The sequence below is a fragment of the Diplodia corticola genome (genome assembly GCF_001883845.1).
Source record: "Diplodia corticola strain CBS 112549 chromosome Unknown scaffold25, whole genome shotgun sequence".
Taxonomy (NCBI): Eukaryota; Fungi; Ascomycota; class Dothideomycetes; order Botryosphaeriales; family Botryosphaeriaceae; genus Diplodia; species Diplodia corticola.
In genome coordinates this window covers 168952-195902 of record NW_017971504.1, presented here as the reverse complement: position 1 = coordinate 195902, position 26951 = coordinate 168952, and the positions used below count along the sequence as shown (strand labels likewise).

The window sequence follows — 26951 nt, the reverse complement described above, 5'->3', positions numbered from 1 at the left end:
CAACGGATCCTTGGAGTCGCCGAAACCGCCTAGGTACTTGATACGCACGAGGGTGGCGACGGAGGCTCTATGAGGGGAGGGTGGCATCAGCGGCTGCGTGCCTCGATGTTTTCTGGACCGGAAATTGGAGCCAAGGACGAGGAAGAGGGAGGAGAAGAAGATGGCTTACAGGAATCCCAAGCTGAGAAACAGAATGGTAGACACGCGCACTAGGACACTGGTGTTGTACAGGTTCCAGATGGACGGCACCATGGCGAGTGAGTAGTACCAGTCGAGCAGGATATTGATGGCGGAGAAGATGTACGAGGAAACGAGGATCACAATACGGGGAGAGCAGCTGGCGGTAGGAATAAGGATTGGGTGGGGCGAGGATGAGGAAGAGGTGGACGGAGCGGTATCCGGGTAGCATTGAAAGAAAGCAGTGAAGAAACCATAAATGGAAACGATGATGCAGGCGGCTATAGAGACATAGTGTAGGCGGCGGACGGTAGGAGCATTGGAGAGGCCGAGCACGCGTAATTGAAGGAAGGCGATGCTAAGCTTGGCGAACATCAAGGCGAGTGGATAGGCGCACTGTGTGAGGATGGTCCACTGTGTCAATGGGAAAGAAGGACCGGGTCAGAGATGGTTACGATTTTATTGACGGGAAGGCTAGAGCGATACCTTTAAGCCTACTAGGTAGACATGGTGGGGTAGCTCTGCTGTTTTGCGGTTGAAACCGCCGTAGTCGATGGCGCAGACGATGAAACTTGTCTGTAGGGCATAAATGGCCTGTGATTCCTGTTGGCTGGCCGGTTGTTTTGGATTTCGGATAGAGACGCTGGCAGTAGAGATGCTTACCAGTGCGATGGCCAGAAGATAGTCATCGAAGCTGAAGCGGGCCTGTAGGCGTAAGCGGACGCAGCAGCGGATTGCGACGAAAGTGCCGGTAACGGAGAACGAGGCAATGATGGCGGCGCGAAGGAGATGTTGCGACGCGTTGAGTTCGTATGTAGTGATTGAGGGCATGATATGACATGGATGTGTCAGTAGACAGCGATGAGGTTTGTGAAATAAAGGCAAGGCTACAGGAGTCAAAGACTCAAGTGCGTATCATGGACGGGCTAGGTTGCCGAGGAAGGAGTACTCGAGTTGGAAATGTAGGCACCGGCCTGTGACACGGCCGGTTGCGGTCGGGAGAAGCCGGCGTGGTGGTGTACCATGTTAGCGTCAGCCAGCGTTTTTGAATGCATACCAAGTCCAGAATGCGACTTGTAGCCATAACGGTGACGGTGTATATTTGCTGAGGCTACTTTCTTTCTCCGTCGCCGACAAGGCCACGATGCAAAACACAGCAGGAATGTCATCATCGGTGCTCGAACCTCGGAGGGCGCTTCTCCAAAAAGGCAGCCATGCCCTCCTTGCAGTCGTGGGTGGAGAAAGAAGCGTAGTACAGGTCTTTTTCTCTGTCCATGCCGGCGGGAAGTAGGTTCTCCGAGGCTGGGTAGCGGCGTCAGTAGTGTGATTGGGGTGCAGCGGTGCAGCGGAGCAGCGGTGCAGCGGAGCAGGTGGAGGCATTACCGTTCAGGACGGAGCGTTTCGCCAGCTTGGCAACGGCTTGCGACATGGATGCGATGCGGGCGGCCAGCTGCAGAGCCTCGTGCAGCACGCGATCGGCAGGGAAGGTGCGATTGACCAGGCCCAGTCGCTCCAGCTCCAGGCCGCTGGTCGAGGCGCCGGTGAGAATAAACTCCATGGCCTGTCGGACGGGCATCATTAGCGGCGGTGGCTCGAAGCATTCGGCCATGCGCTCACCTTGTGCTTGCCTAGCAGCGCGGCAAGTAGCTGGGTGCCGCCGGCGCCCGGAATGGTGCCTATTCGGATCTCGGGCAGCCCCATCAGGGCATCATCGGCGGCGTAGATGATGTCACACTGCTGATCGCTTAGCTCGACTCCATCTTCCATCACCACTCCCATGCTAATCACCTACCAACAACGCAACCTCGAACCCGCCGCCAAGCTGCGCATCCCATGTCAGCCTCCACTGTTCCAATGCTGAAGCCATTGCGTGCCAGCCTACCGCGAACCCCACGACGGCCGCAACGAGCGGCTTGCTGAAAGCTGCAAGCGCGTCTGTCAGGTCCCGGAGGAATCGTCGCTCGTGCGCCTCGGCCTCGGTCATCTGGACCAGCTCTCTGAGATCCACTCCGGCTGCAGCTCGTCAGTCTTTGCACCTAGAAGGCAGGACGACGCACCGGAAAAAGGCCCTCCAGGCGACCCGGTGACAACGACGGCCCGCACCTGCGAGTCCCCATCGAGAGCGCGGAGTTGCGAAGTGAACTCGTCGATCATGGCCTGCGAGAAGGCATTGCGCTTGCTGGGCCGGTTGAATTCGACGACGGCCACGCCGTCTTCCCTGGTGGTGGTGCGAACTGTCGTCATTGCCGATTACTGCGCGCTGGGCGATGGCGCTTGCTGTGTGTATTTTGGCGCCAGCCAGCTATAAGAAGGACCTCGACTGACTCGCGCGAAACAGAGCTACATGCGTCAGGCCCGCCGCGACCTTCCCTCCCGGACCGCAACTCCGGCAATGAAACTGTCTCCCGGCACCTTCCAATTCTCCCAATCTCCCTAATTGAATGAGTGGGCCGCCTCTTCCACGTTCCAGCTCGTCTTCGTCTACGCCAGCCCGGCGTGGTACAGCTTGCAGCCTGCGTAGCACCCTCCGTAGCACCGCCCGTGCTGCATCAATGCGCCTGCCCCATCTGCCCTAGCCGCCGATGCCCACGTGCTGTCAACTGTCAATCATCTGCCCACGGGAGCTCCACCACCACATCGCTAGCCGCTCTGAAACCCAGAGCCTTGCCCACCCGGGCAGCTCTGCCAAAAATCCAGACCCATCGCAGCATCAATGCCAATACGGGCCCATGCTCGTAACACCCAGCGTTCAATTCGGCCTCCGCTTCCGCTTCCGTTATGCCTTGCTGCTGCTTCCTCGTGTAGCTACTTCGCCTGGGCTCCACAGGCCATGCCCTGCTCAATGGCCCCTCCTGGCCGTTTGGAGCCGACTTCTTGGTCGCACCATCCATTGCGCCCTCGAGGCCATCGCCATCAGCGCCCGTGGTTCGACTGTCTCATCCACCGTATTGGGAGAAGCTATCCGTGATGCCCAGGACCTCTGTCAAGCCGTGCTGCACCCGGCTGGCCTGGCTCCGTCCGAGTATATATCCGACTGACCATCCATCTTCTGCACTCTGACCTCCGTGCCTTTTTTTTCTTTCTTGCCTTTTGCATCAACTTCATCCCACCATGGAGCCCGTCTTCCAAGGGACCCAAGGCCTCTCTGAACAAGACCGAGCTTTGTTCAACAAGTACGGCCGGGGACAGAGCCTACTTCGCCCCTTCACCCTCGTCCACAAGGCTTTCGAACACTTTGCCGACATTCAGTCGGACCACACGGCAGCTAGTCACAACGGCGCCACCATCACCTATGGCGAACTCGACCGTCAGGCCAACCGCCTTGGCAATCTTCTTGTCCTACAGGGGCTTCGTCCGCGCCAACGCGTCTGCATCGTTGCTCAAAGGTCCATCCCCATGCTCGTCGCCATCCTTGCTGTTCTCAAGACTGGCTGCCAGTATGTCCCCATTGATGGCGGCGTTGTCACTGAGGAGATGTTGTCGCACATCTTCCGAGACGCCCAGCCGCCCGTCGTTCTTTGTCTGAGCAAGTTCGAAGACAAGGTGAAGCGAGTGGCGGCTTACAATCAGCACGTCTGCGCCATTGATACTGCCCAGCCAGCCACTTCGGATCATCGACTTGCTGTAGACGTGGATGAGAAGGATGGAGCCTACATCATCTACACTAGCGGTACGCTCTCCCCACTCATTCGCCAGGAAAGCCCGCTCACGCGAGACAGGAACCACCGGCATGCCCAAGGGCGTCGACGTGGCCCACGGCAACGTCACCAACACCTTGTGCCTCTCGCCTGCCAACCTTCAAATCGGCCCCGGTAGCAGGGTATGCCAAGTGCTCAATGTTTCATTCGACATGGCGGCTTGGGAGATCCTTGGCTGCCTGATGAATGGTGGCACGCTGGTCTTGCGCACTTCCGACTGGGCTGCCTGCCTTCGTGAGGTGAGTTCTGATTGCGCCTCCCGTGTCCCTCCCTTGCTAAACCACGCCGAGGCCGACACCTTGATTTGCACTCCATCCATCCTGGGGAAATACCGAAAGGCCGACTATCCGAATTTAAAGGCCATCGCCGTCGGGGGAGAACGATGCCCGCAGTCGTAAGCATTTGTGTGCTGGTGCAAGCCGGTTTCTACCAGGCATGCTGACGTTGAGCAGGCTGGCCGACGAGTGGGCGGTTGACTCGACCTTTGTGAACATTTGCGGCCCAACCGAAATCACAATCCTCAACACTGCTCACGTCCATGTTCCGGGACAGGAGCTGAGCATCGGAAAACCAATTCCCAACACGAACGTCTACATCCTCGACGAAGATGAACAGCCCGTTCCTACCGGCCAAGTCGGCTGCATGTGGGTCGGCGGGAAAGGCGTATCGCGTGGTTACCTCAACCTTCCTGAATTGACTGCATCGCGGTTCAAGCGGGATCGCTTCTCGGACGATGGGAGCATGATGTTCAACACGGGCGATCTTGTTCGTTGGCGCGACGATGGCTCACTCGAGATTCTCGGTCGCGCGGATGACCAGGTCAAGATCCGTGGATTCCGTGTTGAGCTGGATGGGATATCTTCAGTTGTCGAGGTCGGTCCAAAAATGCACACTGCCCGCCTTCCTTGGGGCCACGCTGACTGGCGCAGAAATTTGCCAACATCGAGAAAGCCTGCACTCTCTTGATCGACGATGCACTCTGGGCTTTTTGTGCGACACCCACCGAGATTGATGCAGACGCCATGGCCCAGCATACGCAAAAGTATCTGCCGTACTACGCCATCCCATCAAAGTGGATCGTGATGGCTAGCATGCCCCTTACGGCCAACGGCAAGATTGACAAACGACAGCTGAAGGAGCTGGCCGCCCAGCGCTCCCCTGGCCAGCCTCCAGTCTCTCCACCGGAAACTCCTCCAGAGTCGCTGAGGCTTGCAGACTCCAAGGAGCTGGGGAACGCAGATGCCGAGAAGGGAGTTGTTGTCACAGCTGCTTCGTTGAATTCGCTGGACGAGAAAGAGGAGGACAAGTTTGTGCTTCCAGAGAAGAACGGCATGCACGGAGAGCGCTGGGTCCGCCATCGCTTCTTTTCGCTCTACAGGAGGTTCTTCTCGGTGGTGTGGATTGCGAACCTCGTTCCCGTCGTGGTGCTGGCCTCGGATTACTGGACAACGCACACGCTGAGCCTCCAAAGCATGACAACAGCCACGGCGGCGAACCTGACTTTTGCGGTTTTGATGCGGCAGGAGTACGTCATCAACCTGTTGTTCGACCTAGCCACGGCTGTTCCAACCTCGGTTCCTCTCTGCATCCGCCGCCAGTGTGCCCGCGTCTTCCACATCGGGGGACTGCACAGCGGATGCGCCACGATGGCCACGCTCTGGTTCGCAGCCTTTGTCGTGTCGGCAACGAGGTATTACGCCATGGGTGAGCCGAGCGTCCCGATCAGCCTCGCGGCTCTGGTGGTGAGCTACCTCGTGGTGCTGCTGCTGGTGGGCATGATCATCATGGCCTACCCGGCGATTCGGATCAAGCACCATGACTCGTTTGAGATCGTGCACCGTTTCGCAGGCTGGGTGGCTTTGGCCTTGATCTGGGTGCAGACAGTCCTCACGACCGACTCTCTCCGCGGCCCGGTGCCGCTCGGCGACGCACTCGCTCGCAGCGCCGGGTTCTGGCTCGTCGTGGTCATCACCATCAGCATCGTGCTGCCGTGGACGCGTCTCCGCAAGGTCAAGGTACGGCCGGAGAAGCTGTCGGACCACGCGATCCGGCTGCACTTCGACTACACGGACACGGTGCCGGGCACGGCGGTGCGGCTCTCGGAGCGGCCGCTGCTCGAGTGGCACGCGTTCGCGACGGTCAGCGCGCCGGGCAAGAAGGGCTTCTCGCTCGTGGTTTCAAATGCCGGCGACTGGACCAGGCGGCAGATCGAGCGCTGCCCCACGGAGCTCTGGGTCCGCGGCATCCCGGCGTGCGGCGTGCTGCGCATCGCCCCCCTGTTCAAGCGCGTCGTGCTCGTCGCCACGGGCAGCGGCATCGGCCCCTGCCTGCCCGTCATCCTGGCCAGGCGCGTGCCGTGCCGCATCTTCTGGTCCACCCCGCACCCCGAGCAGACGTTTGGCTCCGAAATCGTGCGCGCCGTTTACGACACGGACCCCGATGCCGTCGTGCATAATACCCGCACTATGGGCAAGCCCGACATGGTCGCCATCTCGTATCACCTGTGGAAGGAGTCCGGCGCCGAGGCCGTGTGCATCATCTCGAACAAGAAGCTGACCCAGAAGGTCGTCTATGCCATGGAGGCCCGTGGCATTCCCGCCTATGGTGCTATTTTTGATTCTTGATCGTTGTTCTTTGTTTCGGTTGGCTTTTTAAAAGAAAATTAATGTTTACTTACTCCGCATCCCTTTGCCGACATCTTCGACCCAACGCTGAATCATGTGCTGACGTGTCCTCATCGTTCCACCGCGGCTCTTCCTCCTGGCCTTGGCGTTGTTTCCAGCCATGGCCTAGAGCTCTGTCCATGTTCTAGGTACCGGTTGGACCCTCGAAACCATCCGTTCGGATCTCGGTAGACGACTAAATTGCACCCTCGGTCTGAACTTTATGCGTAGCGTAACGGCTTTCCCCTTCCCATCTTCGGTTCTGGCTACCCTGCTCTCAATCACAAGCTTCTTGATGCGATGCAATCTGTGCTAGCGAAGGGCGCGCTCTCCTTTTTTGTTTCTATTTTTGTTTTTGTTTCCGCTAGGGGCGATACTTCAATTGCGGTCTATCTTCCACGTCGCACGCGTCGGGCGCTGCAAACGGCAACGTACTGTTGCACAGCCTCAGCACTTCAGTAGTGGTACTGTGGTACAATTTACCCAACGGCTTCTAGTAGGTACATTGCAGCTTCGCGTTCCGGGGGAACATTGCAAAACTAGCGCGAAAAACCAGATTATGAGCCAATGTACGCCTTTATACGGCTTATACTAGCCGGGCCAATGCGAGACCAACGGGAGCTACCATGGCTAGAATTTTTTCGCAGTCACCCAAGGAACAGCGGCTATGATAACGGTGAGTCGACTGATGAACGAGTTTATATCGAGACGGACCTTCCAGATCTTAAGAAAGAACCCCACCATCCTCCTCCGGACATCTTCTTCAAGACGACACATATCCGAAGACCATCCAAGCAGGACACACATTCGAAGACCATCCAAGCCCCACAAAATGCGTTTCGGACTCACCCTCTGCACCCTCTCTCTCATCTTCCTCGGCGTCGCCGCCCAATCCCAGGAACAATGCCTCGACGACGATGCCGCCTGCGGCGTACGTCGCCATCTCTCGCCATCCACGCAAAAGAGAGAGAAAAAACTGACCCATCCTGATTCACTAGAAATGCTACGCCAACAGGTGCTACCTCGGGTACATGAAATCCAAAAAGTGCTGTCCAGACACTTCTGTAAGCGCCGCCGACGACACACGCTTGCCATCCAAGCCTGCTGGCAACGCTGACAGACTCCACGCAGTGCAAGAAGGGTGGCGGGGAGGGCGCTTACTGCTGGGCGAGAGACGCGGGCGCCGAGTGTTACTACTGCACCCTTTATGCGCCGGGGGAATAGGAGTCGAATGAGCCTGGCGAACGTTTTTGCGAGATGTTTTTGCGTTTGGGGGGGGATCTACTGATTGGGCGAGGATACCAGTGCGATCGATTGTCTTGTGTGTATGAGAAGAAGTGGTGATGGTACCGGTGCGCTTGGAGCTTTGCGTGGGAAATCTTTATTTTTTTTTTTGCGGAGAGCAAAGCCGGTGGCGGCTGGTGGTTCGGTGACATCATACGCTTGGGTGAAGAGGTGTGGCTAGTAGACACGAGCTGATGAATGGGCCAAATGAAATGGCCGTTGACTTCTATGGTGAAGAATATGCTGGTGCGGATTCCTGTGGGCAATATGACACCGGAGCGTCGGTGGTGAGACGCTTTGAGGGACTCGGATCCCGGCGGATGGAGCTACTAAGGTCATGGGTTTCACTGGGAGATTGACTCTACTAGTTGTTAAGGGCACACTAAGAAAAAGAAATTTCTGGTGCCTTGGCGCATTAGCTACTAAAGGAGACGTGGAGGGAATGTTTTTTTTAGTTGTGACTAAGGTTGAGCTAGACCATAACGGGAAATCATGATAGCGGAAGAACTTTGAAGAAACCCCCCAATAAACATTTGACCAAAGCATGTTCGTTACCCAGTGGGAAATGTGCCATCAGACACCCTGAACCGCTCCACCATAGTGCAACCCATCATCCATGTCCCGTCCTTTCTTGTCCAGGTGCTTCTTGTTCTTTTTATCAAGGCGAGCCTGTTCGTGCTGGTCATGCAGGTCGTCGAGCCTTTTATGCGCACGGTCATGGAAGCCTTCGACTCCATCATGCGCTTTGTCGACAGCACCAAGGACCGCGCCCTCAACCCCATGAAGCCTGTTGTGTATGAGATCCGTCTTGTTATCGAGCGCATCCTGGATCCTATGGGGGAGACTCTGCAGATTATCGTGGACGCTCTCGTCGATCCTGTGGGCCGTCTCGTGGACTCTGCGGGCGTCGCCGAACGCGTGGTGGATCGTGTCGTGCAGGGCGTGGATGGGGTGCGGAATCGTGACCTGTTGGTGGACGGGCCCGTGAGACAGCTTGGGCTGGTCGTCGCGGTGCTCCCAGTCGGTCCTGGTCCAGAACTGCATGCGGTAGTCGGGCGACTTCTCGGCGTGGCGGATGGACTTGCGGTTCCTCGCGCCCAGCCTGTCCCACACCTTCTCCGGCATGACGTCCTTCTCGAAGTTGAACTTGTGGTCCGGCGACGCCCGCACGACCCACTCCTGGATGCGCACCTCTTCCTGGCCGTTCTGCAGGAACACCGAGCACGGGACGTTGCGGCGGACCCAGCTCGCGCCGTCGGGCTTGTCCGGGTCCGTCGAGCGCTGCTGCCACCGCCAGAGCGGCTCGTCGAGGTAGCAAAACGCGAAGGGAAACATCTGCGCGAGGCGGCCGAGATGGGCGACCGTCGCCGCCGCCATGTGCACGAGGTCGCCGCCCATGTCCCAGAGATCCACGGCGACCTCCCAGAGCGAGGGCGTGAAGGCCCGGACCGGCGCTCCCAGGTAGAAGAGCACCGTGCCTAGGAAGCGGAATACCGTGCCCAGGGCCCAAACGGGTGTCGCGAAGTTGACGTGGAATTGCGGGAGCCAGGCGCAGTAGGCCCAGACGAAGCGCTCGCGAAGCGGCCTGGCCGAGTAGTGGAGACGTTTGACCTCGCTCGTGCGGAAGTACACGGACGGGTGGATGGTTTCGTTGGTCTGCTCTTCGAAATAGCGGCCGGGAGTCCTGGTGCGGGACCCACCGAACGAGTTCAGGTTGAAGACTTTCAGGTACTTGAGCATGTCGGTCTCTTTGCAGGCGGCCCAGTCGCCTCGGGCTTCGCCGTTCCTGAGGAGCATGTCTCGCACGGCATCATCGTCGAATTTGAGAAGGCCGTTGACTTGGTCGCACATCCAAGCGAGCGTGACCTCGTGGATCTGCGAAGTGTCGGGCATGATCCAGTTCATGATGTGGGGGAACCAGTCTGAAAGCATGGACTGGACTTTGACGCCCCCACCCCCGATGGATTCGTGGTAGCCCGGAAACCAGCACTGTTTGAGGTTCGGGCAGTCGGCCCGGCGAAGGAGATACTTGGGCAGATACCACAAAGTTGGCGGAAATGCACCACGATGCTCGTCAAGCGCCAGGGCTTGGAAGGCGTTTTCGATTTCTGCAGGTGACGTTTAGTTTTCGAACGAGATTTGAACGGGCAACAAGTCCACACTTACTGATATTCAGGCCGGTGCTGTGGAACTGGAAGCGTTTATTGAACCCGGGAAGCATGGTGGACAAGAAACTCTCGGGAATCCCGAGCGCACCAACCTACATACGTGTTAGCCAGAAGCTATAGAGTGCATCTCAATGGCCCATACCGTATCCCAGACACCGACTACCTTGACCTTCACGTCCCTGTACATTTTTTTGTTCGTGAGGTCATGCCAGAAATTCCTGTCCGACGCAGACAGACCTCCGACAAAGTAATCCTTCCATTTCAGGAAGTTGTCGGTTCTGTTTGCCGCCTTGCTGCTGAGCCTCTTGTAGATTTCAAAGGCCCGGGGAAACTTGTCCAAATACTGGGGTTTGAGGAGTCCCATCTCAGTCACCAGTCCACTGAGCGCGCGGGCAGTGTAAGCTCCACGGGAGAATCCAAATATGAAGATCTCATCATTGGCGCTTTGGCCATCGTTGAAGTTGGTCGACAGATAGTGATATGCTGACGAGACGTTCTCCGACAGTCCAATGCCGACACTGCCTTTGGCATGGTCAGCGACAAGTCTCTCACAACGCATCTGGCTTCAAACCTGCAATGCCAATGTCCATCAACCCCCATGATCCAGTTCCCACCCCAGACTGGTAGTAGACCACTTGTGGGATATTTCCATCCTCGCGGGCGATCATGCGGCTGAGCTTGGCAATGTTGGAGGGACTGGTGCCGTAAGTCTTGTCTGAAGCTTGCCAGGTGCCATCGCAGCACACGATGAGGCGCTTCTTCTGTGTTCCGGGCATTTTTCAAAGAGTGCGGCGTGATGTGTGGCAATGTCTCTTGGGACCTGTGGACACAGGCGGCCCGCTCGGGACAGAACAGCAGCTTATATGTAGAGTGCCGCTATCAACATGTGAGAAGGCACGATCGATCTTCATCTGATATTGAGTCGATCCTTCACGCAACATTATTGACGGCACTTTGCATGTGAGAGAATACCTATGGTTGCCATGGGGAGACCAGGCGAATTTGCGCCGCCAGTTCGCATATTCAGCTCTTGAACCCCAACGATCTACATAGGTGGCTAACATGTTATCCATGTGAGTTACACCAGTTATGTTTCCATGCCAGGAGCTGACCTCGAAGCTTACCGAAAGCGGACATTCCTCTGATCACATGGGAGACGAATGCAGCGAAATTTGCAAGCTAAGCCAGAGGCCTTGTGGCCTTTGCATTCCCGTGACGACGTTTAATTGTGAGAAACAGATATAAATTCTGCAAAATTGCTTGGAATTCTCGAGACATACAGCCGTGGGACATTTCAGTTGGTATCATTTATCAATCTAGACCACCCGTCTCTTAAAGACGCGCGCATTACCACTTTGCGTTCTCTCTCCTCTCTACTCCGCCCACTCGCCCACTAGCTGTCCCCTTTCCCAGACGATCTGCAAAGGGTCTTACGTGAACGGTAGCTCGGGCCGAAGCTGCAGGAAAGCGTCTCATACGGCGGATCGTTCCATCGGCAAGGGAGCCGTGCATCACATCGCACCGAGGCAACCGATCGTACTTTTTCTGGCGAAGGCGTAATTATAAAACATGAAAAAACTCGAGCACCTTTCCCTAATTACAAACTTCAAACTCAACACACCCCCATACTCCCCATTCCCTCGCGCTGCCCACCCTACAGCACCTCAATCCCCGGCGCCTGCCAAACATCCCACCCGGCACTCTCCGCCCTCTCCCCAAACGGCAGCAGCGCCGCAAACCGCATCACGTAACTCCCCGGCGCGATGTCCGACCCGTTGGCCAAGCGGCCAAACCACCAAAAGCTGCGGTACGACGTCTCGGTCGGCGCGTTGCGGATGATGTCGTAGATGGGGAAGGCGAAAACGTCGGACGCGTTCTGCGTCGCGGGGTCGAAGGTGCTGGACGACTCGGCGTCGTTCCAGCTCGTGGCGGCGCCGACGTAGCCGTTGACGCCCGGGACGGGCGGGTATTGCCATTGCGATTCGGTGAAGGTGGGGTCGTATATCTGTGTGGAGTGTTAGTGGGGTGGGGGAGGGAGGAGGGGAGGGGGGGCTGGGCTGCTGCTTACGTCCCAGCGGATTTCTTCGGTGCCCCATTTGAGCTGGGCGAAGATTTTGGGGAAGTCTTGGGAGTCGAGGGTGAGGTTGAAGGTGTAGCTGTGGGGCGCGGGTTAGCGGATGGTTTGTGGGGTTTCGGTTCGGTGGGAGTGCTCACGAAGACTTGTTGTTGATGCTCTCGTTGTTGATGCCGGAGGTGGAGAACGGGTAGGTGTTCTCGAAGATGGGGGTCATCTCCTTCTTCAGGTCGGAGGCGAGGCCGAAGTAGGGGACGGACAGCTGCTCGCCGTTGGTGGCCGTGATCAAGATCTTGCCGCTGTACACCGGAAGCGCGGTTGCGTTCAGGCCTTCGGGCAGCGTGAAGGTGAAGGTGGCGTCCTTGCTCTCTCCGGGCGCCAGCGTGAAGTCCCCGTCCGGGAAGGAGATGCCCGGCACAGCCTCGATGGGAACCAGTTCAGCGAACTCCCTCAGCCTTGGAGACGGGTAGACGGCGGCATCGAATTCCTCCAGCGCCTCAAACCCAGCGGCGTCTTGTAGGCTGAAGTTGTAAGTCAACGGCACATCACCGTTGTTCGTGATCTGCACCGTGTGGGTATCCCGGAAGTTGACCGTGTCATTGAGCTCCAGCTTCTCGAAGGTCAATGCAGTCGAGTAGTTCAGCACCTTGAACGCGTTCACGAGCCCGTTACCGACCTGCGGGACCGGCGCCACGATGCCGTCGTCCTCGGTCGTCCCCGCCCACGGCAGTGCACCGCCGCTCGCCACGATCTGCCTTTGCAGCGCCTTGGCGAACTCGGCTCCATGTACCTTCCTACCGCCGAGGGCGCCGATGTACAGAGCTGCGATGCCGGCGACGTACGGCGTGGCCATCGAGGTCCCGCTGAGGACGGCGAAGCTGTTGTTCGGATAGGTGGAAAAGATGTTGCCGCCCGGGGCCGCGATGTCCGGCTTCAGGGACAGGTCGTACAGGCCGCCCCAGGACGTGAAGGTGCTCGGTCTACCGCCGGAGGCATCGTAGAGTCCGACGGCGGAGGCTTCGGCGGAGAAGTCACCAAGGACCTCGCCGCCCGCTTTCACCGTGTTGACAATGGCGGCGCCGGCTTCGGCGGTGATGAGGCCGACCAGACTTCCTTCTTCGCTCGTCGAGAGAGATATCAGGGGGCTGTCGTTGTTGTAGAACAGGATGTACTGGGCGCCGAACTCTTGGAGGTTGGCTTGCTTTGTGGCGAAGTTGCAGGTTCCGCGGCGCACAAGTGGGATGACCTGTGACAGGTTTCGGGTGTCAGCCGGCAGGGGGGAGCACGCGTCTGCGGCCTCGGACGTGTTCAAGCTGAGAGGAATTATGGGCCAGTCCTTGATGGTGGTTGGGAAGTTGTACGTCGCGGGAATGTATCCAGCGGTGGTGGTGTTCGAAGAGCTGTTGGTCCTGAAGGTGGCGAAGAAAGCCTGAGCCGGGAAGGTATCCGCCTGGACAGAGGCCACGGCTAAGACGTCTTTGCCGGAAGATCCACTGCTTGCAAAGAATGGGCCCGCAAAGCCCGAGTTGCCCGCGGCGATGGTCACCACCACTCCCTTGTTCACGAGGCGTGATGCAACCTCAGCCCAGGCTCCGTCCTCAAACCCGCTTGCGCTTCCGATGCTAGAAGTGATGATATCAACCTACATCACTGTCAGTATCGTTCGCATCAAGCCAAACTCCAACACTTACATCGTCGGCATAGGCCGTAAGGAATGACTGAATGAGCGTGTCCTCATCGGTAGAGTCCTAAGGCAGCTATGAGCGTCACTGCTTCACCACGGAAGTACACTAAAGCTTACGATGGTGGAGAAGACTTTGTAGCCCCGAAGCGTTGCCTTTGGTGCCACTCCCACCCAACTGCAACCGAGTTCAGCATTGGCACATGCCGCAAACAAAACGTGTTCGACTTACTAGTCCGTCTCGCCAGCGATGATCCCCGCGACGTGAGTCCCGTGGCCCATCTGATCGTTCGGATCATCATCCGGCACCTTCTCCTGATCATCAAGCGGCCATGCTGCATTCCATCAGTCTCGTCCGGCCGACTCAGAGTCCAGAGAAACTCACTGCCATCGCCCACGAAGTCGTACCCGCCGCTCACTTTGAACCCTTCGCCAATACCACCCCCAAGCTACTCAACCAATCAGAAACAAAGTCATCAAAAAAAACCCCCCACGCCCAAACACCTACCGCAGGATGATTATACGCAATCCCCGTATCGACAACAGCCACGACCGCGCCCTCGCCAAAAACGCCCGCCGCATGCAACTTATCCACACCCGTCGACGTATGAACCGTATAATTCCCCGCCGCAGCATCATCGCTAAAAGTCTGCACGCCGTCGACGGGGGGCGCCAAGCGGATGGACTTCATGGGCCAGACGTTAGCCACGCCGGCGAGGCGGGCGAGGTCGTCGATGCTGTGGCCATCGACGGCGACGCTGACGCCGGCGAAGACGTCGCTGTCGAAGGTCTGCACGACGGTGATGCCGGGCTCGGGCGCGGCGCGCAGGCCCGCCGCCGCGTCTTGGCGGTACTCGATGATGAAGCGCTTGGGGACGGCGGGCGCGGCGGTGGTGTTGGTGGTCGCGGCGGCGACGTCTTGGCGGCGGTGGAGAGCGGACGCGGACGCGCCCCCCGCGAAGAGCAGTGTGGGGAGCGACGTCTGGAGGATGTGGCGGAGGAGCATGGTTAGGGACGACGACGACAACACCCGGCTGGACACGCGGCGGTGGTTTCTGCGCGGTGGTATTTGTTATATATACTGCTGCGACTGCTACCACCGCTACTGGCACCGCGATGCCGTTATCAAAGGCGAGACGCGCGCAATCGCATGGCAAATAACAATACGAATGCTACAATCGCGGTCGAAATGGCGTGGGAGGCTCGCGACAGCTCTCAACCTTCCTTTTCGAGGAGCCCATGGTTCGTATATCTATCCGGCGACGCGGTAGAAATGAGGTGAAAGGTCTTGGGCACGGCAGGGTTGCGAGCTTGGCGCATATATATAGTAGAGAGGCGTCGGGGGGATATAGATCCGGCGAATGGACCGGGCAGCGCGTACTCGTGTGTATAGGGCAGCTTGATTGGTGAGAGTGCAATATAGCATTAATATTAACGACCCCCGATGCGGCGCTACAATAATGTCGCTATCGCAGGGATTGGATCGCTAGGCACGTAAAAGGGTCCGAAGAGAGGCGTTCGTTTCGGCGGCGGATGCCGGGGCGAGACATGCACGTATCAACCTTCCTCTTCCAGGCGGTCGATAGCTCGCAGGGACGGCATGTTAGCCGGGAGCGAACTGCTTCGAGGGTTCCACTCCGGTAGGTACGCGGCGCTAGCAACAATAATAGCGAGCGTTTGGCTGGCCGGAGCTTTTTGCACCCCTTTCGCTTGGCTGATGGTTAACTCAATCTCGGCAAGTCCCTCCGCCCGCCCCCGTCCCCCACCTTTCCCCTTCCTCGCCGCCCCCTCTCCCGCCGGGGCGTTGCGAAAAGAAGCGACCCCCTTTCTTATCATCAGAGATACCGACATCACCACACCGCACCTTGTAACTTACTCAGGCAGTCGAATCCCATCCCATCCACCTAGTAGTACCTAGGAATCCGTGGCTGACGAAACCCACCGGATAATTCCACCCCGCCACCCGCCCGAAGGAAGATTAGAGTAAGTATCATCTCCCTCGCGACTAGGTAAACCGTCCACACACAACCGTCTTATCTAACCGGCGCGGCGGCGGCGGCGGCGGCAGCTTGCCTCATGCATCATACGATCGGCGGCCGTGTGTTCCTGCGTCTCGCGTGTCTCGCGTTTCGCGCTTGTGACGCATCATCCACATCCACATCCCTCCCTCCCCCATCGCGTGTCCGCGTCGTTCCCGGCCTGGACGCGCGCCCACTCGAATCCCATCGTTCCGATTCGGGCTGTTGCTCGCGTGGCCGCGCAAATGCAAAAATTGTCCCGGATAGGAAAGACGATTGCTGATGATTCCCTGCCTTGCCCTGGGCACCTACATGCTACCTAGCACCAATCCTGTCGGATCGGAGATTTTGTCGGGATGGAGACATGGCATCCCTCCCCAATCGATCTCATGCAGAGCGCGGCTGAGGAGGAGGAGGCTCCGCTTCCCGCCCGCCCGCCGGCCGCCCCGCCCCCCCTGGCCTAGGTAAATTTAGAACGCGGTTTTTGATGGTGTGGTGGATGGAGCGTTTGTTCTGTTCTGTTTGTTTCTTTTCTTGGGAGGGAGAAGATCGAGGGCTGTCTGTCGGAAGATGCACGGCGAGTGGTGGTGGATCAGGCGTAGCTGCGGTCCAGTTTACCGCATTATTGCCCGTTCGCAAGTACTACAATGGCGTTTTGTGGGCTCAGCAGAAGAGTGTGCATTAGATCAATGGTAAATCCGGCTCCATGCGGTGGGCCCCTCCGTTCCGTCGACACCGAAAAGAAAGGGTGGGCTCTTCTCGCCGTGCAATGGGACGATGGGCAAAAAAAAAAAATCAAATTCGGCACCCGCAACGTTCCGACCGTTTGACGATCAGCCCGGCCGTGGGATCGAAGAACACATGTCGGATCTCGCAGTAGTGTGCACTGATCAGAGAGCCCACAAGCCCACTCTCACTCACCCACCCGTCCTTGGCCAATGCTTCCTTTCGTCACGAAACGACGGAGGAACGAAGAAATAATGGCGCAGATGTGATGCGCGCGGATTGGAAAAAACTTTGAACTTTTTATTTTGATCGCATGAGGGGTATCTGTCTATAGCTGTTTTTGTTGTTGTTTAGCCAACTCCATCACTACTCCGGAACCATCTGATGCACTGCTACACGTCGAATTATTGGCGCATTTGGAGAACTTGTCGCGTTTGGTTTCTGTCGCAATCGGGGGAGGTTGTGTTGTCGCATCTGGTGGTTGTTGTCGCAATCGGGGAGTTGTCGCATTTGGTTTGGTCGTCTCTCTCTAAAGTCGCATTCGGTGTTTGTTGCAAGGGTCGGTCGATGTTGATCACACACACTCTCTCTCAGTCGACAGTGGGCGGGCCCTGGTAGTTGCGGTGGCCCCAGGCGACGTACCAGCCCAGAGACATCATGACGAAGGCGAAGAACACAACGGACGCATAGTTCATCGTTTCGGCAGCAACGGGGATGGTGGTGGGCATGCAGAACAGCGGGATGGCGAGCAGCGACCAGCCTGGAAAAAGTCAGCACGGGGGGCCCGGAGGGGGACGGGGCACGTACAGAGGGAGAGGACGTTGCAGAAGGCGCCCAGCTTGCCCAGGTAGAAGCTGCCCTCGGCGACCTGGGTGCGGCCGCCGGCGAGACTGACGGCGATGGGCACCGCGTACGCCGTCGTCAGGCAGATGACGCCGACGCCCGAGAAGGCGTTGAAGGCGGCGGTCGAGCCGAAGTAGATGGCGCCCAGGATGATCTCGACCACCATGGTGAGCATCATGGCGTTGAGCGGCACGTCGAGCTTGTGGTTGACCTGCTTCCACCACTTGGCGCCGGGGATGGCTCCGTCGCGGGCAAACGCCCAGGTGCAGCGAGACGTGGCCGTGGTGCAGCCGATGCCGCAGATCATGGCCAGCACGAACAGCGGGATGGTCAGGATGAAGGCGCCCACGTCGTTGCCGACGGCGGCCTTGAAGATGGCGGGCACGGGCTGGCCGGAGGCGAGGTTGATCAGCTCGGTGAGGTCGGGCATGACGAACAGAAGCGGCAGCATGAACAGCAGGCCGGCAAACGTGTTGAGCACGACGGTGCCGACCATGGCCTTGGGCACCTGCGTCGCGGGGTGCTGCACTTCCTCACACATGCTATGGGCACGAGCATTACTACAGCGGCACTCACGGGGGGGCAGCACAAAAAGGGGGCTTACGAGATGATCATGCCCGTCGACGAGGTTGCGTACGCGGCCTGCAGCAGACCGACGCAGAAGGACCAGCCGGGAGTCCAGCCCGACTGGGGCTCGAAGTCAGCGAAGACCCACTCGGCGCTGCGGCGGCCGTCTTTGGCGCGCACCAGCACCGTGACGATGATGGCCAGCACGCCGGCAAAGGTCCAGTAGATGGCGGCAGTCTGTTCCAAAAGGTCAGCGGAGGCAACGACTCAGGCCAAGGGCGGCACGGCACGCACGTCAATCAGCGGCAGGAAGCGGTTGCCCAGCGAGGAGGTGGCGTTGGCAACGAAGGTGATGGCGACGAAGGTCAGGAAGATCTCCCAGGCGCTGGCGTCCCAGATGCCGACGCCGGGCGAGGACTCGAAGATGTTGATGCACGAGACGAAGAACAGGGTGGTGCCGAAGTTGACGGCGAGGGTGATGGTGACGTTGCCGACGACATACAGCCAGCCGCAGGTCCAGCTGCTCAGGCGGCGGTAGCTGGGCGGGGCGAGCATGAAGGTCTGATAGTAGACGCCTGGCACGGGCTGTCAGCTGGCTCGTTCACGGGATATCGGCAACTGGAGATAACGCACCGCCAGCAGTGGGATAGATGCTGGTGATCTCGCCCAGGGAGGCGGCGACGCAGAGAATAATGGCCGAGACGCCGATCCAGCCCCAGACGATGTTGGCGGGGCCGCCGCCGACCAGCGGGTAGTAGAAGGTGGTGGCCAGGCCGTAGGGAATGGCGGCCAGCACGAAGGACATGAAGGCGACCTGCATGGTGGAGCGATTGCGGGACAGCTCGGGGGCGTAGCCCATGGCCTCCAGCACGGCGTCGGCGGAACCGACGGCATCCTCAGGCAGCGACGTCTTGTCCACGCCCTTGCCGGTCAAGCTGAGCTTGCGGTTGAGGCCGTCGCCGGCGGCGTGATCGTAGGCGGCCATGATGGCGGAGAGTGGGGACGGCGAGGGACGGCGGGCGACGACAGCGACGGACAGTGACGGACTGCTCGGTGGACAGGCAAGCCGCGGGACTGTCGAGTTGGCGAGGAGTCGAGAGCTCTGGGGGGCGGGTTTTGGCGGCGGCGCGGTGGTCCTTATGGCAGGGCGCTAGCGGGGCCAGAGTGAAATTGCGGCTTAGGCGTGTCAAAAGCTTTTTAGTCGGCGGTTTACGCCCGGGGTGACGTCAACGCTCCCCACGCCCTGTTCTGCAGCGTCGGCGAGCCCCCCTTCGGCCCGTCTCGCATTATTGGGGCCGTCCTCCACTGTGATGCGGACGGGAGCCAGGTGCTGGCGGATGCTGTTTGCTGATGGGCGACGACCCCGTTTGTGCGTTCGGATATGCCCCCCCCACGACCGCCCAGAGCCTAGCCGGCGCAGAACGGCTAGCGGCCCTCAGGCCTCCAGCTACGGCCGGCTTCGCCTTCTTCAACGCCTCCCGTATCTCGAGTGCGGCGGCACCCCCCGTCCGTGGGATTCGCGACCATCTGCCGCGCCGCGAGCGAGGGCCCAGGTGGTCTGGGGCGCGACACTAGCCCCGGTGGCTGCGGAGGCCCGTCTGATCAGGCCAGGTGGCGCCGGCGTCCGCGGAGCACTGGGTGCTGTGCTTGTGTATCCAGCATGGCGCGCAGCACGTGGCGAGGCCGGCAATCGGATCGCCGCACATGACACGGCGGCCGCGCTGGCACCGTGATCAGTGAGTCGCTCGTCGGCAGCGGGAAACCAGGGTGCGGCGGGCGGTTGTGTTGGCGAAGGGTTCCAGAAGACGCAGAAGACGCAGGATGCCAGAGGATCGCAGAGGATTCAGCCGGCGGCGGGCAGCTGCCGAGGGCGCAGGCGCAGCTGCCGGCGCGAACCTGAAGGGCTGAAGGGCTGAGGCGCTCCAGGTAGCTTCGGCGTGCGGGGATTCTGATTGGCTGCCATTTCCGACTGCGATTCCGTTGCATAACCGTCGTCTCTCCCAGCGAGAGAATTTTACCTCATCAGACCACGGCTCCCACAGCTCCCAGCTCCCGTCTTTCGCATGGCCGCCGCTCTCGTGCAGCCGGGTTACGTAAGGCACGGCCAGCGACAAATCGGCAGCACAACAACGGCGCGAAATAACTGGGACCCCCTTCCTGCGCCGCTGGTGTCGGTGTGCGCCTCTGCGGGTCCCCCTCGTCAGTGAAACACCACCAGCCTTGCCTCACCATTGCAGCGCTAGCCCCAGCCCATGCTCCATCAGGCAGTGTCCGATGAAAGGACCACCTCGACACGACAACCTCGCGCCCTCTCCCCGCCGCTCTCCCCGCCTTTCGCCTACCTGCAATCGCTTGTCCGCAAGCCACCCTTATTTTATCCTGTCGTGGCAAAAATGAGCGGCGAAGGCAGCACCAGTTGGGCTCTCCAGAGCAGCACGCATCAATTGACGAAGCAAGGACAACAGATCCGTGATAATTGGCCCCGACACGCACAACCACCCCCCAAAAAATGCTACTCTGAACTGCGACTGCGACGCCCTACCACTAGCCGGCAAAGTCGGAAGAGTTGCCATCCGCCGGAGTAATTATCTGCAGCAGCAGCGCCTCCGAGGCTTGGCAGCTCACCCGCACCGACCCATTATTTCCCACGGGCGCCGTCGCGTAGCCGTCGCGATGCACCACCACCGGCAAGCCGTTGCTCTCGCGCGTCCACTGCATCCCCGCCCACGTAATGTCCTCCGCCTGCGCCCCGGCGTCCCTGCCCGTCAACCGCCTCACCTCGAACCGCGACCCATCCATCGACGCACCGTCGAGCGCGACCTCCACCGTCTTGCGCCCCCGCACGGAGCCCCCCGACTCCGAGTCCGCCCGCCAGACCTCGAGGTTGACGATCGCGACGCGCACCAGCCGCCCGCCGCTGTACGCCGCGTACGCCGTGACGCTGTCGTCGGCGGCGACGTCGAGCTCCGCGACCTGCAGCGCGCCGTCGCGGCCGATGAAGTCGGCGACGAAGACGTTGCCGTAGAAGCTGCCCAGCGTCTGCGGCGCCAGCGTCGCGTTGTTGATGGTCGTCGGCGACGCGAGCCACGGCGAGAACGGGAAGCGCGAGCCGAGCTGCATGTTGACCCGGGTGACGCCCTGTTGCGGTTGGGTGGGGGGAGGGTTTCCGCCCGCCCCGTCAGTCGTGCTTCTCTTTGATTGTGCGTGCGTTGCGCGGGGGGGAGACAGGGCGGCTTACGAGCGTGGCGACGTAGAGCAGCCAGTCGACGGTCCATAGCGCGGTGCCCAGGCTGGCTGTGAGGTCGAAGTCGCGGATGCCGGTGCCGTTGCCGAGCGCGCTCGCGGCTTCGGCGATTAGGAAAGGTATGTCGGGGTGTGCGTTTTTCATGTAGGCGATGCGGTCTTTGAATCTGGCGTCCGTCTTGCTGCGGATGGCGGCCTTGTTCATCAGCGTTGCTAGGGCTTTCGTCAGTTCGTTGGTCTTGAACGCGTGGGATCAGGAATTCGGCACCGCCAAGGTCTTCGCCATCTTCGGACTGGTAGCTGCCATTGAGTCAATTCGCTGGCCGGGTCATCTTCCTCGGAGAGCTTACAAGTGCTCGGAAACGGATTTCACAAGGTCTGGCGAGAGACCAGCGTCGAAGGCGTTTTCCCTACCTCGGTCAACTCACGGGTTCCGAGCAAGAGAAAGCCCTACTACGCACTCATTCCAAGGATCCGCAACAAGATTCGACAGCGCCAAAGCCTGAAAATTCGGCCCGTCACCAAGCGTGATGCTACCCTCCAGCGCCTCCGCGAACTCGGTGAACTCGGCCACGTAGTCCTCGACCGAATACCCCGCCGGGCGGTCCGTCTGATTCGGGAAGAAGCCAACGCTGCCATACAGGTCCGGCTCGTTTCCAATCTCCAGCGCGTTCAGATTCCCCACGTCGATCGCGCCGACGCAGTCCCGCGCAAACTCGACCGCGTTGCTGAGGTTCTTGCGCGCCAGGAAGACCTGCAGATCCCACACCACGTCGCGGAACTGCCCGAACCCGTCCAGCCACGCGCTGCCGACGGTGATGTTCGCGAAGAGACTCGTGTACGTCGCGAGCCCGGGCTCCTCGAAGCGGATCGCCTCGCTCTGGTGCGCGTCGTAGCGGAAGTGATCCCTGCGACAGTCAGCCTGTGTCTCGCGCTCTTGGGTGCTGGATATTCTCCGTTCGGCCTTACTGGGTTGTCCCGCCCACGCGTAGGTAGGTCGCCGCGCCCGTCTTCTGCGAGAATGTCGAGAGCATGTTGACCGAATATTCGTTCGGGACCGAGCTGTTGCCTGGGCAGTGTCAACCGAAGCCGCGGTGCTTACTGGTGCCGGTCAAGGTAGGAACGAACCGCTGTAGTCCAGGAAGTCCCTGCCTTCTATGGCAAAACTCAGAAATGCCTGGTCCAGGATCGCACTGGCGTTTTCGGGTACGTTGCTGGGCACGGAGAGTCGAATGCAGCTTGCCGGCGGCAGCATGAGGAGCAGTTGCGTTGTGGTGGAGATCCAGGACGATGCCGCGCTGCTTTCTCTACGCTGGAACGAGCCGGAAAGAGCCTTTGGAAAGAAACGTGGCAGCATCTTGAAGAGACACGAACAGGGCCCTCGGCGTCAGAGTGCACCGGCTGCTATGTTTCCGGGTCAGAGGTAAAGCTGGCAGCTTTATGCCGTCGGCGATTCGAGTCCATCGGCAAGGAAAGGCGGGGAACAGGCCTTGGGGGCAGGTAAGGGGAATGGACCAGAGTGGATCGAGCGTGTGCGGCTCCAACGAGCCCAACGCTACGCCGGCGCTGGAAATTGGGAGCATCACGGCAACGGCGCCAAGCTGGGCGGCCATGGCAATAGAAGCATGCAACTCTCGTGCGCCACGGCGGTGAATCAGCAAGGAGGAATATCGATTTTTCGTCCAATGGCCTCGTGCCGGCTGCTGGATCCGGCAATGTCAAGACGCACCGTTGCGCAACATGTCTCGAGGACGGAGCGCCGTATGACGTGGCTCACCAGGGACGGGATACCCAAGCCCAGTCGTCAGCTCTTTAATTAGTTGCCCATCCCCCGCTCCCGTCTTGCCCCACCTCCGCTGGTCCCGATCCCGACCGGAAGACCCTGGCCCTGGCCCAGACCCGTGGTCGCTTCTTCCCGAGTGTGGTGGTTCCGAATGGCCCATCGTGAGTGCGACGTTTGTATGCACGACAGCCAGGTGACCCGCATCGCTCCGAGCAGCTGTCGGACCACGGCACCGGAACAACGGCATCGCTCCCAGCAGTCGCTGTCAGACCATCCGCCCCTGCAGGGGTGTCATTCCGCCGTGATCCTCTGCTGCAATAAGCAAACAGCATCTATCTGAGTTGGAGCTAAACGTTTCGGTCCATCTCGAGCGACCGTCTCCTCTGGCTTCGGCCTTTTCGAATCCGTCCTCCTGCAGATCTGTCTCACCACCTCCGAGCCTCGTTGTTAACTTAACAGGCGTGTCTTAAGCAGCTATCATGCTTAATCGGCGTGTGCTATTGTGCTCTGGTTAATTCGTGCCCCGCGCCAAACTCTAAGACATATTCAGCCACGGTCTCGGTATGCGAAACACAAAACAAGGTTTCGAGAAGGTTATGGTTCGTCTGTAGGTCTAAAAATACATTTTCCGTCAAATTTCCTACTTTGGGTTGCGCCAATGTCTTGAAACCGCTATAGCCCCTTTATCTATCTTTTAGGCTTCCGTTTCATTTGACTTACACGGCAACCTTTTTTCCTATAGCCTATTCTACACAATTTTCCGAACCCCATCAAGCTGGGTTATATCCCTTGCTCCAATCCACGCAGTTCAAGTCCAGCAGACCCTCGTCCATGTTGCGGCAAGTGACCAGATTCGACCCGTTGATCGTGCGGATATCCACATTCTCCGCCACGATGTTGTCGCACGTATCCGGGCTCGAGCAAACCAGATGGGCCACGATGGGCGCAAACACCCTATTCGAGCGGCCCCGAATATTCCGGAACGTGACGTCCGTGATGTTCAACTTGGACTACACCCCCCGCCCCCACTTCATCAGCCCGGCACGCTCTCTTTTTCTCTCTCTCTTCTCTCAAACACCAGGACCGTCTCACTCACCGGATGCTTAAAACACTCCTCCTCATCATCCTGCCCATAGCACTGCGTGATGGTCAACCCGTAATCGACGTTGTCCAGCCACATGCCGTCATACGTGACGTTGCGCACGCGGCCCCTCCCACCGCCGCCGACGAGGGTCGCGCTCTTCTCGGAGAAGGCGTCGGGCCAGACCTTGATGCGCGCGCCCTCGGACGAGTTGTACATGTCGGCGTTGCGCACGAGCACGTTCTCGACGAAGTCGGTGCGGTCCGGGTACTGGCCCAGGCTGCCGACGCTCATGCCGTGCGTGCCGTTGCAGGACATGTTTTGCACGAGGATGTTGGTGCTGTTGGGCTTGAAGGATACGCAGTCTGCCGGGGAGGGGAGGGGTGGGGTTAGTGTGGGAGGTGGGAGGGGGGCGGGGTGGGGTTCTGCTACGCACCGTCGCCGTTTGTCACGGTGGAGTTCTGGACGGTGATGTGGTCGGAGCGGTATATATCCCAGCCTGGACGCACGAGGTCAGCCAAGCCCCCTTCCCCCCCTCCCCGGTAAAGGGCAGGAGCAGTCAGAGTTGGGGGGGTAAACGCACCGTCGGTGTTCTTTTCGAAATTTTGGTTGTTGCTGACGCTGCGGATCGAGATGTTCGTAAACACCACCTCGCTCGAGTTCGCCACGAAATTGTGCCAGAACGGCGAATTGACCAGCGCAAGGTCCGACACCGAGCCCCCGTGCATGTCCTCGATCGCGAACAGCACCGGACGGCGGTCGTGCTTGTTCTTGGCGTAATTGTCCCACCACGCCTGCCCCTGGCCGTCGATGGTGCCGCCGCCGTAAACATTGACGTCCGAGCCGCCGAGCTTGAAGAAGCTGGAGGCGTTCTGGAAGCCCAGGTCGAACGTGTTGTCGAGCCAGTGCTGGATGTCGTCGGTGAACTTGACGTAGCCTTGGATGTCGATGTCGACGCTCGAAAGGCCCGTCATGTCCAGCGGCTCGTTGATGACGTACGACTGCGTCCTGGGGAAGAGGACGTGGCCGCCGCCGTTGCACGACTCGAGCGCCGCCGCGATGTATTCCGAGTCGTCTGTCGTCCCGTCGTTGTGGCTGTCCACGATGCAGGTCCTGTTTCGCGCAAACGAGGGCTTCGCGGCGATGGGGCGTGCGGACTTGATGCTGCTGAGGAAGATCTCCGACACGGTTGCGGCCCACGTGGTTGATGCGTACAAGGCCAGGGCGAGGGCCGTGGTAGATCGTGAAGCGATCATCGTGTCGGCGGATGGTCAACTCGTCGGAGAGCCTCCTGGCCCTCGACCATGGGACTTCCGACCAACTTATAGCTGCAGAGACCCATGGCCCCGCGAGATATATTGACTCTCCCGGTATCCCGGTGTACTTCAAGCAATCCAAATGAAACCGCAGCTTTGGACGGGAAATTCGGGGTGGCCAAGGCCGCCCCACGTCCGCGGCTCACCCCGCTTCCCCGCTCTTATCCCTAAATTGTGGGGTCAAGGATCGCGCCGCACGTTCTTCAGCGGGAAAACACGATATCTTGGCCATCTTGGCCAGAGAAAGAACGGTGAAGCGGTCCCTACCTCGGAAAAGATCCAGGTCGGAAATGTGTGTTGCCGGAAAAGCTACCTATCGAGTCACGAACCTGGACAGCCGAGGTACCTGCCTGCTACACTCTTCATTATTGTCGCTAACAGTGTGTGGGAGCCAACATCTATGTCTTCACGTCAAACCAATCCAGGGGGTACGAAAAAAACAAACGCAGCCACCCCCATCCAAACGTGCACATCCGACTCGGCCATCATCAACTTCCGCCGCACCACCTCCCCTCCCAACCCCAGCCCCAACCCCAACCCGCCAGCTCCCTCACAAAACCCCCCACCATCCCCACCCCTCGCCTCCCTCACCCCCGTCTCATCCACCCCCCTCTTCACCGCATCGAACCCCCCCCATAGCCATCCTCGCCCGCCGCCGCAACCCCATCAAAAAATCCTCTCAACACCCCCACCACCACCACCTCCGCCATCTTCTTCCCCCATTCTGCCCAGCCAACCCCTCCACCAACAGCGACAAGTCGCCAAAATCAAAATGCCCGGCTTCTGCCCGGCTCCTGCCCGGCGCCGCGCCGCGCACCGCCAGTACCTCCCGCAGCCAGTGGGCCGTCTGCGTTTCAGCAAACCGCGTCCACGCGTTGACGACCGGGGCGCTGGCGAGGTCGAGGTCGAGGTCGAGGACGAGGTCGGAGTAGTGCCGGCCGTATGTCGAGGTTGTTGGCGGCGGTGGCGGCGGCTGCGGGGGCGCCGAGGCTGTGGCCGAAGACGACGAAGAGGGAGGTGGTGATGTTTAAGGGGGCGGAGAGGGCGTCGGACAGGCTGTGGGCGTAGATGGCGGCGAGTTGGGGCATGGTGTAGTTGTTCCGGCGCCGGGGAGGAAGAGGATAGAGGGGTAGGGCGAGGTGAGGGTGGAGAAGGCGGGGCAGGAGAGGTGGGGGGCGCGGTGTTGGAGGTTAGTGACGACGAAGGAGAGAGCGGAGGGCGGGTCGGAGCCGAGGGCGGTGCGGAAGATGGCGATGTTGGTGGGGTCCGTGTAGGGGAGCGTTGTGTTTGGGGCGGACTGGGTCGGGTAGTAGATTGCTACGAGCATCTCGGTTCCGACGCCGGTGCCGTTTGGCGCGGTGAGGTCATTGGGGGTTGTGTGGTTGAAGACTTGCTGGTCTCGAGAAGACGTAGTATGGACCGGTGGGCTCGTACAGCAAGACCTCGGCCCAGGCCGGATGGCTTATGATGCCAAGCAGCCCAAGGGTTGAAGCTGCAATGAACCTCATTTTGGAAGAGCAGGAGGGCACGGAAGAGGGCAGCTGGGCAGAAGGTAACGTTGGGGAGAGAGCGGAAGTCAAGTGTTGAGCAGAGCATGACAGGAATCGGATTGAAGTACGCGGAACGGTT

The 26951-nt window shown here is 59.5% G+C and overlaps 9 protein-coding genes across 9 annotated transcripts; 2 read left to right on the top strand and 7 right to left on the bottom strand.

Annotated features, from left to right (window-relative positions):
• Positions 1 to 165: 165 nt before the first annotated feature.
• BKCO1_2500066 (uncharacterized protein) lies at positions 166 to 1008 on the bottom strand (the record flags this gene model as incomplete). The annotated part of the gene is made up of 3 exons (XM_020273317.1): positions 166 to 591; positions 664 to 771; positions 841 to 1008. The coding sequence occupies 3 exons, from the start codon at positions 1006 to 1008 to the stop codon at positions 166 to 168; spliced, it is 702 nt and encodes a 233-aa protein (XP_020130377.1).
• Positions 1009 to 1345: 337 nt separating this feature from the next.
• On the bottom strand, positions 1346 to 2421 carry BKCO1_2500065 (enoyl-hydratase; the record flags this gene model as incomplete). The annotated part of the gene is made up of 6 exons (XM_020273316.1): positions 1346 to 1479; positions 1561 to 1738; positions 1795 to 1911; positions 1970 to 1999; positions 2060 to 2190; positions 2235 to 2421. The coding sequence occupies 6 exons, from the start codon at positions 2419 to 2421 to the stop codon at positions 1346 to 1348; spliced, it is 777 nt and encodes a 258-aa protein (XP_020130376.1).
• An 867-nt stretch (positions 2422 to 3288) lies between these two features.
• On the top strand, positions 3289 to 6499 carry BKCO1_2500064 (amp-binding enzyme; the record flags this gene model as incomplete). Its single annotated transcript, XM_020273315.1, has 5 exons — positions 3289 to 3847; positions 3897 to 4114; positions 4166 to 4269; positions 4328 to 4748; positions 4805 to 6499. The coding sequence occupies 5 exons, from the start codon at positions 3289 to 3291 to the stop codon at positions 6497 to 6499; spliced, it is 2997 nt and encodes a 998-aa protein (XP_020130375.1).
• An 871-nt stretch (positions 6500 to 7370) lies between these two features.
• Positions 7371 to 7762, top strand: BKCO1_2500063 (uncharacterized protein; the record flags this gene model as incomplete). Its single annotated transcript, XM_020273314.1, has 3 exons — positions 7371 to 7469; positions 7537 to 7602; positions 7670 to 7762. The coding sequence occupies 3 exons, from the start codon at positions 7371 to 7373 to the stop codon at positions 7760 to 7762; spliced, it is 258 nt and encodes an 85-aa protein (XP_020130382.1).
• Positions 7763 to 8395: 633 nt separating this feature from the next.
• Positions 8396 to 10766, bottom strand: BKCO1_2500062 (peptidoglycan binding domain containing protein; the record flags this gene model as incomplete). The annotated part of the gene is made up of 4 exons (XM_020273313.1): positions 8396 to 9930; positions 9989 to 10082; positions 10133 to 10512; positions 10562 to 10766. The coding sequence occupies 4 exons, from the start codon at positions 10764 to 10766 to the stop codon at positions 8396 to 8398; spliced, it is 2214 nt and encodes a 737-aa protein (XP_020130381.1).
• Positions 10767 to 11644: 878 nt separating this feature from the next.
• BKCO1_2500061 (serine endopeptidase) lies at positions 11645 to 14751 on the bottom strand (the record flags this gene model as incomplete). Its single annotated transcript, XM_020273312.1, has 8 exons — positions 11645 to 11995; positions 12059 to 12146; positions 12205 to 13706; positions 13756 to 13812; positions 13866 to 13923; positions 13978 to 14080; positions 14131 to 14194; positions 14254 to 14751. The coding sequence occupies 8 exons, from the start codon at positions 14749 to 14751 to the stop codon at positions 11645 to 11647; spliced, it is 2721 nt and encodes a 906-aa protein (XP_020130380.1).
• Positions 14752 to 17079: 2328 nt separating this feature from the next.
• BKCO1_2500060 (amino acid permease) lies at positions 17080 to 18884 on the bottom strand (the record flags this gene model as incomplete). Its single annotated transcript, XM_020273311.1, has 5 exons — positions 17080 to 17249; positions 17297 to 17874; positions 17937 to 18136; positions 18194 to 18474; positions 18533 to 18884. The coding sequence occupies 5 exons, from the start codon at positions 18882 to 18884 to the stop codon at positions 17080 to 17082; spliced, it is 1581 nt and encodes a 526-aa protein (XP_020130379.1).
• Positions 18885 to 20443: 1559 nt separating this feature from the next.
• BKCO1_2500059 (glycoside hydrolase family 79 protein) lies at positions 20444 to 22499 on the bottom strand (the record flags this gene model as incomplete). Its single annotated transcript, XM_020273309.1, has 7 exons — positions 20444 to 21037; positions 21138 to 21355; positions 21411 to 21442; positions 21493 to 21552; positions 21604 to 22050; positions 22112 to 22211; positions 22271 to 22499. The coding sequence occupies 7 exons, from the start codon at positions 22497 to 22499 to the stop codon at positions 20444 to 20446; spliced, it is 1680 nt and encodes a 559-aa protein (XP_020130408.1).
• Positions 22500 to 23695: 1196 nt separating this feature from the next.
• Positions 23696 to 25262, bottom strand: BKCO1_2500058 (glycoside hydrolase family 28 protein; the record flags this gene model as incomplete). Its single annotated transcript, XM_020273308.1, has 4 exons — positions 23696 to 23935; positions 24022 to 24371; positions 24443 to 24505; positions 24590 to 25262. The coding sequence occupies 4 exons, from the start codon at positions 25260 to 25262 to the stop codon at positions 23696 to 23698; spliced, it is 1326 nt and encodes a 441-aa protein (XP_020130409.1).
• Between the last annotated feature and the right edge of the window lie 1689 nt (positions 25263 to 26951).